Below are 18786 nucleotides of genomic sequence, written 5' to 3' on the forward strand. Positions count from 1 at the left end.
CCAAACATTTTCAAAGGGAAAATAAGACATTAAAAACAGCAATTAAAAATCACGAGTGGACCGATCTGTTAGCTGTATACAAGCACGCTACACAAACTAGGACAGCCCTGTTACCGCTGCAGTGGAACTGATATTGCAAAAACTGGAGGAATACATAAAGACTGGAATAATAAAGAACTGCCATATATTTGACCTTTTCCGCCCTGGTTCTGGTGGATTGTCTGCCATACCATACGGCTTTCTGAAGACATGATGGTGAAATCGAAGAAATGAGTGGAGATGTTTCCTTAACGATAGCTGCCTGTCTGTCAATAATGAGCATGCGTTTTCTAGTGCTCCTTTGCAACGGTAAAGGCGTGTCTGTAATTGGACTATTTAAATCATCCATGTTCTTTCTAAAATGTTTTAGGATATAATAAACGTCTCGTAATGATTTCGTTTCATCATATTTTCGTCAATAATATAATGAAATCAAATTTACTTCTTATATCGTTATGGTGCAGTGTTTCATCTAGTCATCGTGATCGCTTACTAAATTAAAAATCCCTTCATCGATGAATATTTTCGTCATTAATTTCGTTGACGAGATTAACGTTGAACAGGTGGCACTATAGCCTTGTAAATATTGAAGTTGCCTGTTAATACAGAATGATTTTACTTGTTAAGCAGAAGCTTTAATTCCCTAGGAAATTTAATATATTTCTCAGAACAACCTGAAAGTTGACTGTTTGGCCAGTAGTTAGTGTTGAACTGAGGAATTTCTGAATTCTCTCTGTTTGAACACTTTTAAATGCTCCTTGCAGCTGTATTCTTATGTCATCAGTGTCAGAGAGCCGAAGCATGCAGCATGTTTGACCAAGAACTAATAATGCTGGTTACTGGCTGTCTAACGTAAGGTTACATGAACACGTTGTAAAGGCATGCAGAAAAAACACTGCATTACACCCAGAGAGGGGGCTCATGCATGTGTGTGTTGTTGTAGTGCATGCATGTGCAGAATGGATCAGGCAGCCAGGACAGATCGGGCACTGACAGGCTTGACTACAGTGTGCGTGGCAAAGAAGGTATAAAAATGTCTAAGGCTGTGTTCACACGTAGCTTCATTTTTTGATGAAAAACACTGGCCAGAGCATTTTTCAAGTAGGAAAAAATGCTGGCAGCATTTGTTTCAAACAGCGGTTGAGAGTGTCTTCTGTTGCAATAACAACAGCTACTGCAACAGGCTAGTTCTGCTAATGAGAAGAAGTAAACACAAACACTTACCAGAAACTCCTAAGGACCGTCCAATTTGACTTCAAACGGCCTCTTTATGATTAATGCTATGATACAGTTTAACTGTCATGTCATACAGTTCATTGTGCTCAGAAACTAGTACAATTAACATCTCCACTGCTACTCTCTCTATTCCTGGTAGCTGTTATGGGAAAAGACAGGTCTCACTACAGATCTCGCCTGTTATTAGTCAGCTGGTAAAAAAAGCACTTGACAGAGTGTTTTTTTCTGAGAAGCTGAATTTTTTTCAACTGAAAAAAAAAAAAAAACATCCTTAGCTGCAGGGAAAAAAAAATACCGGCAATGATGTCAAAAAGACCGGCTCAGGACGCTTTTGAAAACATGGTCCACTCCATAGGATTATTATATAAAAGAGATGCTGACAGCTTTAAAAAAAAAAATGTTACGTGTGAACACAGCTTAGACACTGACTTGCAACTGTCTGTTTTGCACTGAAGACTATCTGCACTGATTCACTGTATCTGTCACATTCCTTTATACTCTAATATTTTCTGTTGGGGCAGCAGTGGTCCAGGAGGTACAGCAGTTGAAACAGACAATTTAAGTTAAAGCACATTGTGGTAAGGTTTATATTTTTTATGTTATGAAACTGCTTTGAGTGTGTGAAAATGCCAAGGAGTTGAAATTAAACTAAAGATCTGTACCATAATGTGTAATGTAATTTTCTTGCTGTTAAAATGGATTTTATAAAATTGGTATCAAAAAAAGTATTGCTCAGGAACCAGTATTGAAGTCAAGGTATCGGTAATGGTACCGGTATCGACATTTTTTTTTAATGATACCCAGCCCACGGTGTGTCTCTATTTGTCAGAAATCACATTAATGTTTCCCCGCGTCTGACCTAGTAGTCTCAACTGGCCATGAGGCTGAAGCAGTCTTCATTGAACTCAAGGTGTCACCTTCAGCAAGAATAATAGTTATTGGCTGTGTCTACAAACACAAGTCATGCAATCAAACATTTACTGACTGTCTTGTGAACATTCTCAGCAAATTCACAGCAGAAAATAAAATGGGTTACTTGATGGGTGATTACAATATTGATCTTATGACCAAGCAGTCAGCCTATTTCATCAATCAACTACATATATCATCTTTTTTCCTCTGATACATCAACCAGCAAGAATAACAACTAAATCTGCTACACTCACTGACAACATAATAACAAAGTCTGCCATGGCCAGTACCAGTGGGATCCTGTCTACAGACATCTCTGATCTTATACCGGAGCCACTGAAACAGTAAAAAAAGTAAAAGTCTGATAAATACGACATGAAAATAAAATTCCTCAACTGTCTTTAAAACAGGCACCAGTCTCAATAAAACAATACAGTATGGTCACTGAATTAAAACAGAATCCTCTACAAGATGGAAACAAACAGTGACCTGCCTGAAGTTGGCTGGGCTCAACAAAAAAGTAACAGAAAAAGTACTTAAAACCAGTCAATGCCCCAGCGTTGTCTTACGAAATTCATCCGTGCAGCTCTAAAACACAGGAGGGAGGCTGGCCAGTACACGGTTCCTTCAGCAAAGTGAAAAAACTACAACATCTAGTGAGGGGATTAAAACTACAGAAGTAACCAGGACCGGCCCTGACAGTGTTGGAGCCCTAGGCGAGATTTCAGATTGGCGCCCCTTACATGTGCCCAATCCTAAGCAGTAAAACACTACTTCGGTTTGTAACTGAACACTTTAATGCAAGTAATTAAAGACTGGAAAACAATAAGTACAGTAAAAGTAAAGTACAATATTAAAGCTTAACGTAGCTTAATGTTCCAAAACAGCGATAAATGATCACCAAATTTCTCTGACATCTCACATGCCATAAACACTATTTCCTATCAAAAAGCAAAACTGAAATCCAATGAAAGGGGTAACTGGTGATCCTTGATCGTAGTTTTGCTGTTTTAAGCCACGCTTTTTCCTTATAATGTGCGTTAATGGAGAGAAAACAGTTAATGTACGCTCAGAGTACGTAACGCTTAGGGTAACCATTCTTTGGATTTCAGTTTGAAGTGTTTAAGACAAGACACGTCAGAGAAATTTGGTGATCGTTGGATGCTATTTTGGAACATTAAGCTACGTTAAGCCTTTTCCATCAATACAGAGGAAAACGCTTAAATAAGATAACGTCCATACTCATTAGATTTTGGTTTTGATTTTTTGACAGGTGGAAGTGTTTGTGACAACAGATATCCAAGAGAAATTTGGTGATCATTAATGGCAGTTTTGAAAAATTATCCGCGTTAAGCTTTTTCACGTTAAGCATTTTAGAAGGTCCCTTATATTTAGCTAGCTCAACGTACAGTACTACGACCACATCATCAAACGAGGCTTAATCATATTGTGATGATTTTACATAACAAACCAGTGTAAGCAGCTGGCTCCTACCAAATGCAAATTCTGTCAATCATTTGATAAATGGTCTTCTATCTGCTGACATTAGCCGGCTAGAAGAAAAGCTCTCCGGCTTAAAATGATCGTATTTTTAGGAAATTTATCGTACACGAGTCATAAGCAAGAATACAAATACAAATGTAATGTAAATGTGTAATTTGAGAAAACATGTATTTATCGCGGAGACTGACTTTTTGAAATACAATCATAAATCTGGCATGCTGATCGGAAATAATTGAACATATATGTACACAATCGTGGTGATTTTCTTCTGCTCCTCTTCTTTGTGCCGCTTCCTGCCTTGTGCGCCTGATAGTTTTGTCCTTTTTAACCCATTTTGCCGCTACAGCACAAAAGCAGACCTAGAGCTAGTCTTGAACGATAGCATGTTATGCACTATCATTGCAGTGATTACATGCATCACGTCATGATCGCAGGCAGTGTTTATTCCATCATATTGTCAACTTGTGACTTTATTGTTTTAATTGAAAGGCTATTTTTGTTGATAGTGTTGTTACTGTATCCATGATTAATAACATTATGTATTCTGTCCTCTTGCGTGCGTGTCTACTATGCACGAATTGACATAGGTAACCACTCAGCGTAGAGAGGCTTGAATGAAGACCCAGGCGCAGAAGTAAAGTTCACTCACCTTTACTTGTATGTCTTCGGTAATCATGTGCTTTCCCTAACACTGATTTTGTGAAACTGAAATAACAATAAAGAAAGCATTTAATCTCGAGCTGGGACATACAGTATAAAACAATTAAGATATCTGCTACAGACAGAATGTAAAATGCAAATAAGGCAAATAATGTAAAGAAAATGTTACAGATTAATGCTGTATAGTTTAGGCTATAATTTGAACTGCTGAATACAAGAGCGCTAACGATTGAGCTAGTGTAACGGTATGGCAAACACAGTGGTGAGCTGCTTATGTTACACAGCATCACGAAGTGTATGCAATCGCTAAATGTGCACACACACACAACTTAATAGTGTAGATAAACAATGCCACTTACAAACGAAGCTTCTCAAAGGCTTTACACGAACAGAAAGAAAGATTATTTGGCAGAACTGTAAAATGACCTCTACACTAAATGCTGGAGACAAAATGGCAGTACAAAGTGTGATGTCACAAGTCACGCGCTTGAGTTACACCAATGAGAAAGAGGAGGTGCTCTAAAACCCGGAATGAAGTATAACATGATATTATGTTAGTGGCATATTTCGCTGGACCAGAAAAAAAGGGACACTTTTGGTGTCGCCACGAGAGGGTGCACTTCCGGGGGGGGGGGGACCTTTCTTTTGCGCGGCACCCCCGTGACATTTTGTGTCCTAGGCAAGCGCCTGTGTCGCCTGTATTTATTTAGGAGTGCAGCCTGGGAACTCCCAGCAACTCGGCCCGGGACCCAGCCGACACTCGCGTTGTGTAACGATACAACAACGGCGTGTTAGAAAGGCATGGTGGGCACTGTAAGGGCCTTTTTAAACTTACCATAACTAATAAATTTTAGCACTACGTGGTCCAAAAGCTTTCAAAATTGTTTTTTCATCAGCTTTCATCTCTCACTGTGGGTCCTGTTGCTAGGATGTACACTGTGGGTTCACTGACTGCATGGCAATTTTGCTCTAACTGAGAATTAGTGTTGGACATGGATGGGGCCTGTATAAATAATCACAATAGAAATTAAGGACAAATCTGGTTACACATCTGTAACACTGAAGACTCAAGCTACTTTTTTGTTAAAACCTTGAGTATTAAAAAGGATTTAAGGATGAATTTCTCATCCTGAATAAGTTTACTACATTAAAAAGGTGTCTGTCTAGGAAGATATGCACACTTTGTCAATGGGTTGGATCAATAGAGATTGTCTTGAATACATGTTGGGATAGTACTTTGAGTCTCTGCTCATAGTTTTGCAACAATGCATGATGGTTGGACTCTTGTTCTCTGATATAGCTGATGACAAGGTTGTTTGTTTTTCGGCAGCATCGGGAGGATGATGCAAACTATCAGTGATTGGTTCTGGTGGAATCGCTTATGGATGCCATGGAATTCTACATGGGCGGATCTAGAGGATAGAGAAGGGCTTGTCTATACCAAAGCGTCTGACCTTTATGTTACTGTGCCCTTTTCAGTAGGATTCCTCATTGTTAGATACCTGTTTGAGAGGTGAGAAACTAACTGTAGGCACACACACAGAAATAAAAATATTTTGCAGTTATGTTAAGAATGGAGACCAAGTAACTCTGTTAATTCAAAAGGAGAAAATTATTATCTGGCTTTTGTGTAGTTGTGGTTAGAAAAACAACAACACCAGCATTATACATTATGTCTTATTCAGCCCACAAACATGATCCAAATCCTACGTCGCTGTTTGATTTTTAGTCTCATAAAGAGAATAATTAAAAAGAAACAAACAAGTAAAACAAAACAAGCCAATATGTTAATATTACTTCCATGTGAATCTTCACTTTTCTACTGTGCAACTTTACAACTACATTGAAATTGCTTTCATCTGTGTAATATTTTAATATTTAATGTTTACTGATTAATTTATTGATTTTTAGGTTAATAGCCACACCATTTGCAGCATCGCTTGGGGTCAGGGAAAAAGCCGGGCACAAAGTAGAACACATTCCCATACTGGAGCTTTACTTTACCACCCAGTCTAAGAATCCGGGACAGGTATGATTTACACCTAAGCTCAATGTTGCAGTCTCACGCCAGACCGCTGTGGCTTTTTTCATCAAAGGTAATAGTTTTGACCTTTTTACATTTTCATAAACAATTTAGAATTATTTATCAACACAACAAGAACTCATAGGAAGCATCTGTAGGAAAAAAGTCTGATGAAGATCTCCCTCTATGTTGTGTAGCGGTGATTGTGCTTCTTGTGTGCTAATGAGTGAAAGGAATGATTCAGTGTTGCCTGGACATATAGCACATCTTTGCGTTGATCCATACATGGCAGGAAATGAGAAGAAGGATCTAGATGAGATTTCTTCTATTGGTATTACATCTGAATGCATCTAAACACATACAACCCAGTGTGAGTCAAGTTTACCTTTTCTTCCCCTGGTTCAGACAGAGATTGATGGTCTGTCCAAAAAGTGCAGTTTGACAAGCAGACAGGTAGAGCGCTGGTTCAGGAGGAGGCGAAACCATGAACGCCCAGGAGTCCTGAAGAAATTTAGGGAGGCCAGGTAAAATAAATTCGCAGCCATCTGCTGGTGTGTTGTGTAAAAATGTGATGAGCTAGCCTTGCAGTGGTACAGTGGATTTTAATTTCTCATCAGTTTCTTCTCCTGTCTTTTGCTTTGCTGCGACTGGTCATGTCTTCTGGTTTTGCATTTGTAGTTTTCTCAGTCAGAATCACATTACTACACATGGCCAGCATATTAAAACTACCCATGATGGCAAATGATTGTATTGATGATTCAATACAAATATAACAAAACAGACTTTTCCTCTGTCCTGTTCTCTGTAGTTGGAGATTAGCCTACTACCTTTTTGCTTTCCTAGGAGGAATAGTTGCATTACATGATGTAAGTATTTTTTTTTTTTACTATGTTCCAAATTCAAGCTTATAATATTAGTTGTACACATTATTGTGCCTGTGCAATCAGCAGTCTGTTCACCTAAAACCTTTCTGTTGAACTGAAAACTGAGATAACCATACTAGTTCACCTTTGTATCATAAGGTGCCTCTATAAATGTAAAATCCTGAGATAGTGTGGATTTGGTTATTGCTGTGCTATGCCTTGTGGAAAAACTATGGTCTCGGCATGAGATACGACGCACTATCAGCTAGGTCTGGCGTTAAGGTTCACAGGTGAAAGAGACCATGTTATCGTAGTTAAGGATGGCGTTGGCAGAGTTACAGGCCTGTTCAGAATATGTTTATGAAACAGACCATCTAAAACGATATGATAAATGTGCTGTGTTGTTGGAATTAAGCTGCATTTACACTACTCAGTTCCAAACTCTGCATCTAATTTTTTTGTTGTTTTTTGGACTTTTACTTTTCGAATTGACCTTGTGTTTACTTTAACCATACATTCAAAATAATCCACATAAATGTCTCAGTAGCAATCAGGACTGATGTTTTCTAATTCCATGTGGGGGTTTCGCTAGCTACATAGTCAGCTACAGCTTTTATCAGCTTTTGTTGGTTTTGCTGGTTTGTGCTGTGTTCGTAACTTACCCACTCCTTTTGCAGAAACCCTGGTTTTACGATCTTCAGGAACTGTGGGTTGCTTATCCGAAACAGGTGGGTTTTACTTCATGGCAGTAATCTTTCGGCTCAAACAGAACCAATGGCAGAAACTTCACTTGTCAGAACTGTTCAAATCTGAACATTAATAATTAAATATACAGTTCTGATGACTTCTTCCAAAAATTCTTATAGACATTGCATACAATACTCAAACTTGCACTGGCTATAAAAGCACTGGTCATAAAAAAAAAAAAAAAGCTGATACACTTCATGTCTGTTCAAATCAAACAGCAATTTCATGTGAGGCGTGTGTCTGGAGCTGCTCTCTACTGAGTTTTAAGCTCTCGACAAATGAAAAGTGATGTCATCCAGTTTGATAGTGTTACTGAGATTTGTGTCGTTTAATGAGAACTTGATGTTAGTATATTTGATTTACATCAACAGGGAACATCTTTAAAAATGACTGATGTGTCTCATGTTATATTTTAATAAGATGTTTTATGCCCCATTGATCTCAAAAAGTACAATTAATTCAGTTCATATTAATGGTCTGAGTACTGTTACCAAAGTGACTGAAAAATGTTTTTTCTCTTTTTTTTTATTTTGTCTGTAGTCGATGCTTCAGTCACAATACTGGTATTACATACTGGAGATGAGCTTCTACGGGTCACTTCTTTTTAGCATTACATTTGATGTTAAACGAAAGGTCAGTATGTGACATCAGTGATAATGAGCTATACTTGTGCTTTTTGTATTTGTAGCAATAGTGTTCCAGTAATTTAACTTTCAGTGACTGTTGTACTTCTTTCTTATGTGAGCTTCTTTGTGCAAATTTAACTATGAACTGAGGAGAGAACAATAACTGAAGCATAGACAAAACCATTAATAAGTTGATACTTTTTTTTTCTGCAGGATTTTAAAGTACAAATTTTCCATCATTTAATCACCCTGGCCATTTTATCCGTTTCTTGGTGTGCTAACTACATCCGAGTTGGTTGCTTACTTTTGTTCATTCACGATGCTTCTGATGTATTTCTTGAGGTAAGTAATGATGATTTTTATCATCATGCTCTTTTTACAAACCCCACACACATGCCACATTAACCATTTTGAAGCAAAAGAATAAGACACAAGTAACACAAGTCAGCAACATCTTTTTTTTTGTTTGTCATGAAAGTATTTAAATAATTAATAAATTGACAGCATGCTTTTTGTTTTGTTTTAGTCTGCTAAGATATTCAATTATGCTAAATGCGAGAAAACCTGCAACACCATCTTTGTTATGTTTGCCATAGTATTCGTGGTGACCCGACTTATAATTCTTCCATTCTGGTGAGTAAATTCTGAAATTCTCTCTTTATATGTTGGTGTGAATGGGGACAGCATTATTATAATGAATGCGCTGTCCAAGAGTAATAATTACAGACTTCTTGAAGACGAACCAAATAAAGTTAGCCACTCTTTGCTCCATCTTGATATGCAGTTGGGCTCAGCATTTAATGTCAGCCACGATCCAGAAGCATCCAGTATCTGAGAAAATCGGTAATTAATTGAGACAGTTTACATGAGACCCTCAACTACACTGATAAAAAAAAAACAATGTAACGTGCCTCGGGTTAAATGTTTCCTGGAGGATACATTTGTGGTGTTTCCTGAATGAACCAGATTTCTTCTAGTTGCAACATTTTGGTTTGTCTACTTATCTGATGTGTCAAACCTCTCAGGAAGGTTAATTCTGCAATTTAAAAGCAAGCTTTAAAAAAATTCTTTTGGGTCTGTATTAGGATCATCCCTTGCACTTGGGTCGACCCACTAGATTACACCCCTCCTTTTTTCGGACATTACTTCTTCAATGTCATGTTAGTCATCCTTTTGATGCTACACATATACTGGGCCTACCTGATACTTCGCATGCTGAAGAAGCTCCTCTTTGGCACTGTAAGTAACTCTTCTTTCTACCAGACATAGTTTAACAACTCCACATTCAATTTTTTTCTTGTCAGTCTCATAAACGATATTTTTACATCCCAATACTCCCTTTACCTGTCATTTAATGTGTTCAGTTCAGTTTCAGATAAGTTTATCTTGGGTGGTGCTCCAGGAATGCATATTATTTATTAAGGTCAATGTTGCCATTAGTAATTTGCCAATGTTTATGTTGCCATAAATAAGTCTCTTTATAAGATAAAGCCTCATTAATTGAAACACGCTGCTTAAGAAAGTTTAACAAAATGAATCGTTGTATTTTCTGTAAAATTAAAATGTTGTAATTTGAACTCTAGTCAGAACAAAGATTTGTCAGCAACAGTGTCTAATTATGCTGTAGAGCAGGAAGGAATGGCATTACAACATTTAGTATTTGTGCCTATTAATTATCACTCTCATTTCCCTCTTCCGATAGGTTTTCATGGTAGGTTTCATGTTACAACTGGCCTTTCTCTTTTTTTATATTGGGTATGACTGAATTAGCTAAGGGCTCGGACAATGCATAACCAACTTGGCATAACCAAATTGTATTGCATCAATACTTGTTCATCCGGTTCCCAAGTCTGTCTGCAAAGACAGGCAGAGCCATCACTGCAGTCATGCAGTTCACTTGAGTGCGATGACATTTGTTTTCACAGAAGTCTCGCTACTCGATGTTATAAATAAATACTAATTAGTTGGCATGTGTAGGTATTATTTTGACCACTGATGTGTCAGGGAGCTATGGACAGAAAATATCCATTTGTGTTCTGAAGTTTGAGTAGACGACCTGTTGTGCCTGAGGTGTGACACAATCTGCGAGGGGTGTCACTGTGACTTACGAAGAAATCTGTACCTGTCAAACTTGCATAATTTCCTTTTATAATGCCGAATTTAATATTGTTCTCAACATACAAATGACTGAATTCTTTTTTTTCCTCCCTGATTTACTCTTGGGAGTTGGCATGACATTTCCACCGCATAACTTCTCCACATATGTTTTCTCTGTGTTTCTATGAAATCTATGAAAAACAATAAAGCAAATCTACTGTTTCACCACAGTGCCATACACAGGAAAGACTATACAAACTGTACGCTTCATTGATACCTCTGTGGTTTCGGTTTAAGATAGAGGTGGATTCCTTGACTGCTCAGAGCAGCTTTACAATTTGTTATATAAAGCCTTTTGACAAAAAATTTAACAGTGGTCACTGACCTTATGAAATATGCATTCTTTTTTTTATGCACATTTTTGCTTGTATACTTTTGCTGTTTTCCTTGCTATTTTTATTAGATACTGGTATTTTCTTTTTTTGTTCAACTCATGCCTCTTTTCCTTTCTGATGGAACAGCTGACCAAAGATGAGAGGAGCGATACTGAAGAAGAGGAGGATGACAAATGAGACAGTACCACGATGGAGAACTGTGGAAAATATTTAAGCAGTAACACTGCCTGAGCATATATTCTGCCCAGTCAAGTCTTAAGCTGCAATACTAAGTTTCATTTTAGGTTGAACACTGTTTTTACCATTTACTGTCACAGAATTCCAGGAGCATAATACGGAGGGTAATTAATGTACAGCCTTATTGTGATCTCTGTTTATAGGGCAATGGGATCTGATTGATGCACTTATTTTAAGTCTCTTTGGTTAAAAGCGTCTGCTAAATACCAGATTGTAAATTGTATAAATAACAAAGAGGAAGTTATAGGAGAATGCGGAGAAAACATTACTGATCTGTTGTAACATTAAGATCTTCTGTACTTTTACATAATCAACAATGTCTGACACTGCTTGAACTGTCTGTAACCTCAGGTAAAAATATTTTAGATTAGACAAGCAAAACTGTTAAAGGGATGCTGGGCCGCAACCATCTGTCACTGTCTGGAATTATGTCTGTATTAAAAATAAAATCATACGTCAAACAAAGGGATGCTATTGAGGGAAAGTTGTGTGGAAGTGCAACATCTGCCTTTGAGACTGTAGGTGCCTGAAGAATAAAGAAGGTCAGGGCTGGTTCAGGGAATAAGTATTTTGGGTCAACTCTGCAGTTTTCCTTCAAGAACATGTTGTGTTGCAGATTTCAATAGCTAGACAGACTAGTCCCACTCCTATATCATGGAAACTCTAAAGTTGTTTGTATCGTTGTATGAATACTCTGTCATTCTTGCTGTTCAGAAAGACTGCACTGGAATTGGCAAGATCATGCTGTTGGAGTAAAGCTAAATGATTCATCACATCTGAAGTTTGTTGTCTCTGAGACTTAGCAGCTCTCCATAAGGAGACTCCAGATTTTCCTTACAGGATCATGATGGACAGCAGAAGGTTAGGAATGGCAACGGAGGGGGAAGTGTGGAGAGACATTTCTGAAGAGTGTTACCTCTTATGACTGTTGGACCTGTGGACCAGATACAGGCCTGTGCAGTGGTGAAGCTAGGAAAAAAATACTGGCATTATACTGACAGTGTATCACACAAACAATTTATGACCTGGGAGAGCATGCTAATACTTTGCTGACAAAAACTGCATCCTTCAGTTATGCTTATAACCAGACATGAGACACTTTTGTACAGTGTTAATGGAGACACTTTGTAACTTGGCTCAAACTCTGTGCCTTAGCACTTTGTCCTGATGAAAACAGTGGCATAGAATCATGTCTAAATTTGATATAATAATAATAATAATAATAATACTTTATTTGTATAGCACTTTTCATACAAAGAATGTAGCTCAAAGTGTTTTTACATATCAGCAGAACGAAAATAACAATAATAATGATAATAATAAAAAGTAATAAAATAAATAAAATGGTAGTAAATAGACCACACAATAAAAAAGAAAGGATAAACCACATAATTCAAGGGACATAAAACAGGAGAGATTGTCAAAATTAATAAAACAGTTTAGAGGAAAATAATTAAAAGAATAGATTACATGAAATAAAAAAAGAATTTAAAAAATGAGGAATGGATAAAATGAATAAAAACCATTAAAACAAAAAAAGAGAACAACATTGCTAATAGTACGCTAGACTAAAAAGATATGTTTTAAGTTGCCGTTTAAAACTGTCCACTGAGCCTGCCTCTCTAATACTTCTTGGTAGGGTGTTCCCCTTGATATGATGTCTAAATCTGCAAAATAAGATGAAGAACCCACAGAGAACAGCTAACTGTTTGCTTACAATTTTAGAAACCCTAAGTAACAAATCCCATGCTCATACTTTTAATCTCTGCAAGTAAATGTGAAAGTAAATGTTACGTTGCTTTTTTTGTTGGTGTTGTTTGTTTGTTTTCTTTCTTTTTTTTTTTTCTTGATGATAAACAGTGCATCCTCAGGCGTATTTAGCGCTCCTGATGAGCACAATAACTCTGTGTAACATACCTTAATGGGCAACATCCATCCCCCAAATGTTTCTCTTCTAAACATGAACAATGTAACAGCCCATTAAGAAAATGCAGGGGAATTGGTGGAGTAAACAATTATCTCTTTGACTCTCATTCCCTTTTGGTCACCAGGCAAAAGTTCTGCTTTTACAGTAGATTATTGTCGTTTCCCAATTAGGGATCGTTTACTCCAATGATAAACAAGCTTTTTTTCTTTTACCCCTCTTTGTCCTAAGTTTGGAATGCACAAAACCCTATTCTGCCTCAAGTACCTGACATGGCTGACCCTTGAGCCATTCTGGGTGAGTGAGGACTGGTCCATGTCTCTTGTAATACATGCGAAGTTGGACACTGCTGAAGCATGGTGATTGGGAGGGTATCCTTTCCATCACTACCACACAGAACTTGGCTACTTAAGTTATTTACATCTGGCCCAGCTGATGACAACACTAACACTGAAACTTACAACCCAATGTCCAATCTGACATATTTCCCCCACTGGTCCTCCGGGTCAGTACCTCAGAGTTTTACTGACCCCTTGTATATTTTCACTGGACTGTCTTCTCCAGGGGACACAGTGACCAAGTCAACACTATAATAATGATAATAATACATTTTATTTGTAGTGCGCTTTTCACGATACTCAAAGAGGCTTAACAAGCATAAAATAATCAGTAAAAGAATCAATCATAAGAAAAATAATAAGGGAACTTAAGAAACAATAAAATAAGAAATAAGAGTCAGAGGCACTTGACTAAGGAGAGAAAAGTCATAAAATCAATGCAATAAAAGGGTATAAGATGCAGTGTTAATCACAGATTAAAAGCACTTCGAAAAAGGTGGGTTTTAAGGAGGGATTTGAATAATGATAGTTCAGTGCAGTCTCGGATTTGTTGGGGGAGGGAGTTCCAGAGGGAGGGGGCAGCAATGGAGAAGGCTCTATCGCCCCAGGTTCAGTGCTTGGTCCTGCATGGTACAGACAGGAGTTTCACATCAGAGGAACGGAGGCTTCGGGAAGGAGCGTGGAGATGGACCAGGTCGGTGAGATAGGAGGGGGCCTGGTTATGGAGGGCTTTGAAGGTGAAAAGGAGAACTTTGGATTGGATCCATTGAGGGACAGGAAGCCAGTGGAGTTTCTAAAGGACTGGGGTGATGTGATCACGGGAATGGAGTGAGTGAGCAGGCGAGCAGCAGAGTTCTGGATGTACTGAAGTTTATTTAGGACTTTGGTTGATGAGCCGTGAAGAATGCTGTTGCAGTAGTCAATCCTGGATGTAATGAAAGCATGGATCAGAGTTTCTGCAGTAGAAAAGGAGAGTGACGAATGGAGACGTGCTATGTTCTTTAGGTGGAAGAAAGCAGTTCTAGTGATGTGGTTAACATGGTGTTCAAAAGAGAGGTTGCTGTCAAAAATGACTCTGAGGCTGTGGATGTGTGGGGAGGGAGACAATGTGGAGTTATTGATGGTGAGGCGGACATTGTGAACATTTTTTGTGAGGGATTTGGGACTGATGATGATCATAGCTGAGTTTTCCCAGTTTAGCATGAGGAAATTGGCTTGCATCAAGGATTTAACCTCAGTTATACAGTTGGTCAGAGTACAGTAAGTTGCAGTGATGATGGATTTGGTGGAAATGTAGAGCTGGACATCTTCAGCATAGCAGTGGAAGTGGAGACTGTGCTGACGGATGATGTTGCCAAGGGGGAGCATGTAGAGGATGAATGGAAGAGGACCAAGCACTAAACCCTGGGGGATGCCTTGGGACAGAGGGGCTATGGAGGAGGTGCAGTTGTTAATATTGATGAACTGTTATCTATTTGTGAGATATGACTTTAACCAGGAGAGGGCAGTGCTGGTGATGTTGACATGGGATTCCAGATGGGAAAGAAGAATGGTGTGGTTGATGGTGTCAAAAGCTGTGGTGAGGTCAAGGAGGATGAGAATGCTGAGGTGGCCAGAGTCTGAGGAGAGGAGTAGGTCATTGGTGACTTTGAGCAGAGACGATTCTGTGCTGTACTGTGAACGGAAACCAGATTGAAATGGTTCGAACAAGTCATTTGAGCTGAGGTGGTCTTTGATTTGGGAGGCGCCAACACGTTCCAGTATTTTTGAGAGAAAGGGGAGATTGGCGATGGGACGGAAATTGCACATGATGTTGGGTTGAGTCCAGGTATTTTGAGAATGGGGGTGACAGCAGCCAGTTTGAGCGTTTGGGGAACTGAACCAGAACTGAGGGAGGAGTTTATGATCAGAGAACTGGGAGACAGTCCTTGATGAAGTTGGATGGGATCCAGAATGCAGTTGGAGCTTTTCATTCCCACCATGATGTTGGCCAGTTCCATTGGGGAAACGGAGGAGAACTGAGACAGGGGCTGACTGGTGCATTGGAGAGACGCACTTTGGGAGCTGAGGAGAGCAGGGGAGGTGGTCAGATTATTGTAGATGGTATCAATTTTAGTCTGAAAAAAATGAAAGGAAAGAGTTATTACTTACTTATTGACAGTAAAGGTTTTGAGAGTGTAGTCAGTGGGCTTGAGAAGATTGTTTATTGTGGAGAAGAGAGCCTTGGGGTTGTTGGAGCCAGAGTGTATGAGGTCTGAGTAATAGGTGGACCGAGCCGTGGTGAGAGCTTCTTTGTATTGTTGGAGGTAGTCTGAATAAGCCTGAAGATGCACTGTGAGGCCAGATTTCTTGTAGAGTCTCTCGAGCTGGCGCTTGCGGGTTTTCATTTGGTGGAGTTCAGGAGTGTACCAGGGAGCTGAGTGTGTGAATGAAACGGTTTTGGTTTTAACAGGAGCCATCTGATCAAGACAGGAGGAAAGTATGTCGTTGTAATAATTAACGATATCAGAGGGATTTTCAGACAGAGGGGGAGAGGAGGTGGACAGTTTACTAGCAAGAAGAGCAGATAGAGCCGAGGGAGAGACAGATTTGAGGTTTCCGAAGGATATATTTCGTTTGTCTTTTGGAATGGGGATAGGGATGTCGATGTCCAAAATGACTGCCAGCTGGTCAGAGACGTCAAAGTTTCGGCTGGAGAGATGATGAATTGAGAGTCCAGTGGAGCAGACCAAATCCAAAATGTGACCATGGCTGTGAGTGGGGAAGTTGATATGTTGTGTGAAGTTAAAGCATTGTAATAGTTCCAGGAATTCTGTGGCGAATTTACCGTCAGTGTCATCAATGTGGACATTAAAATCACCCAGGAGGAGAATAGAAGGTGAGATAGAACATAACTGGGTCAGAAACTCAGAGAAGTCAGAGAGAAAGGAGGCGTTTGGCTTGGGGGACGGTAAATAACGGCAGTGACCAGAGGAGTGGGGCCTGAGAGTTTGAAGGCAATATGTTCAAAAGAACGAGCAACAAGAGTGGAGATGGTGGTTGTTTTGATGTCCTCCCTGAATACAGCAGCGACACCACCTCCCCGCCCATCAGTGCGGGGTTCGTCAATGTAAGTGAATCCTGTTGGTGTTGTCTGGTTTAATGAGAAATAGTCCAGTGGTTTGTGCCAGGCTTCAGTGAGACAGAGGAAATCCAGATTATTGTCAGTTATAAATTCGTGCAGGATAAGGCTTTTTTTGTTGAGCGAACGAATGTTCAGCAAAGCCATTTTCAGGTGGCGTTGCTTTGTAGTTGGTTGTGAGGACCAGGGAAGGGGACGAAGATTGGCCAGATTGGCTACCAGTTAGCTTTGCACTCCTACTCGGGGAATGGAGGTCAACCGGTGCGGTGGTGGCTAGCGGAGAAAAATGGCCTGAGCCCGGCAGACGGACCACACCAGAACGGGAATATCCTGGTAGGATAAGCGGATAGGCTCGTAGTAGCTTGCAATGTGGCAGACCAAGACCGCTCCGGTAGCAGGGTGACGAATTCAAGCTGTGAGTCAGTCACGAAGTCCAGTGTCAGTTTCGTCAATGAAGCTGTAAAAACTTTCACAACCTGCCGAAGACATGGGTGGATGCGTTGCTCGGCTGGGCTTCAAACTCATAAAGGCCACTGTTGGTGTCACACTACAACACATCATTAACGTGTAATTGCGGGATTGTTGTTTGGGGTGTGAGGTGGACCACTCAAGCCAGTTACGGCATTTGTGCCTCTTTGAACCTGATCCCTACTTTTTTCAGTCACAGAAACTTTTTAAGCCACAGTTACCACTAGGTTAGGTAGAGTTTGTTGGATTTAGGGCCTAGTTCAGACTAGCTCTTAAGTTAGAGATCCTCTGTTTCTCTCCCTGGCACACGCTTCTTGTTGCCCATCCCTACTCTCGGTGGTGCCTAGCACAGACGCTTGCGCGCTACACATACATTCCACACATACCTCTTGTCTGTGTGCCTGCTCACAGCCTCTCTCCCTCGCTCCTCCTTCTCTCTTCAGTGCACAGCTGGGCACATGCCCACATACATGCACACTCTCTCTCTCACACACACGCATGCATCTTTGCTCTTACACTCATTCAGTCTTACACTGAATACTTATACATAGCCTCATTACCACCATATTACCATTTGTGCCTTGATCATTCTTTTTTTTTTTTTTTTTTTTTTTTGCCCTCAACCCCCCTTTCGGAGGACAACTTTATTTATTTATTTTTAACAAGTGCAGATTCAGTACCTTCAGTGAAGTCGCTCCACAACCCACCTACGCACCCTTCCTCCCTCATAATTCCTAGACAGACAGACAGACGGGACAGACCTACAGATAGAGGAATGATGAGACATAACAACAATAAGCAAAAGGACAGATAAGCACATAAAGAATAAGCACGAAAAGACATGACAAGACCAAGCAGGCAGGTAGACAGACAGACAGACAGACGAACAAACTGACATCACAGGCCATAATGGGACATGACAAAACCAAACAGGTGGACAGACAGACAGGCTGACATAACCATAACAAGACAAGACCAGGCATTGCGTACAATGGATTGTGTGGAAGTAATGGGGAAGTACATGTGTGGATGTGGGAGGTACAAGATCCGAGTGTAAGATGATGAAAGGGAGGAAGTAAGATTTTGTAAGGGATTGTAATGTGTGTGTGTGTGTGTGTGTGATATGTAATCTTTGAGGAGGTTTAACCATTGCGTGATGCTTAATGTATTTTTTTATTACTGAGAGATCTCGGAGTAGACAGAGGGGGTGGTGATAGTGGAATGCTACAGCTCATAATATGAGAAATTTTGTCAATGACTTGTTGCCAGAAATGTTGAGTTGGAGGGCATAGCCAGGTTGAGTAGAGATAATTATCTGGGATGTTTAATGAGCAGTGTGAGCATGTGTCATAGTCTGTGAGCCCCATTTTATACATCCTGTGCTGAGTGATGTGTGCTCTGTGTATTACCTTGAACTGTATTAGTTGTAGGTTGGTATTTTTTGTCATTGTGAAGGCAATCCTTCAGATTTGGGTCCAGAATTCAGTATCAGATGTGAGTGATAGGTCTTTTTCCCATGCTTTAATTGGAATGGAGATTGTTGAGTCTGTGGTGGATATTAGTTTATATAATTTTGAAAGAGTTTTCTTCTGGTTGG

At 39.6% G+C, this 18786-nt stretch overlaps 1 protein-coding gene across 1 annotated transcript; it reads left to right on the top strand.

Annotated features, from left to right (window-relative positions):
• The first annotated feature begins 5690 nt into the window (after positions 1 to 5690).
• LOC115819733 (ceramide synthase 2-like) lies at positions 5691 to 11278 on the top strand. The gene is made up of 10 exons (XM_030783238.1): positions 5691 to 5863; positions 6262 to 6379; positions 6779 to 6897; positions 7182 to 7239; positions 7914 to 7964; positions 8524 to 8616; positions 8823 to 8951; positions 9136 to 9242; positions 9695 to 9848; positions 11228 to 11278. Exons 1-10 carry the CDS (start codon positions 5691 to 5693, stop codon positions 11276 to 11278), a joined length of 1053 nt encoding a protein of 350 aa, XP_030639098.1.
• The last annotated feature ends 7508 nt before the right edge of the window (positions 11279 to 18786 follow it).

Source organism: Chanos chanos, chromosome 1 (genome assembly GCF_902362185.1).
Source record: "Chanos chanos chromosome 1, fChaCha1.1, whole genome shotgun sequence".
In the NCBI taxonomy this organism is placed as follows: Eukaryota; Metazoa; Chordata; class Actinopteri; order Gonorynchiformes; family Chanidae; genus Chanos; species Chanos chanos.

What these genes read in the sequence shown, in the direction of transcription:
- LOC115819733 (XM_030783238.1), top strand. Translation starts at nt 5,691, where the DNA reads ATGATGCAAACTATCAGTGATTGGTTCTGGTGGAATCGCTTATGGATG. An exon ending in GAATAGTTGCATTACATGAT is followed by an intron (nt 7,240 to 7,913) that starts GTAAGTATTTTT and finishes CTCCTTTTGCAG; the next exon opens with AAACCCTGGTTTTACGATCT. An exon ending in CATTTGATGTTAAACGAAAG is followed by an intron (nt 8,617 to 8,822) that starts GTCAGTATGTGA and finishes TTTTTTCTGCAG; the next exon opens with GATTTTAAAGTACAAATTTT.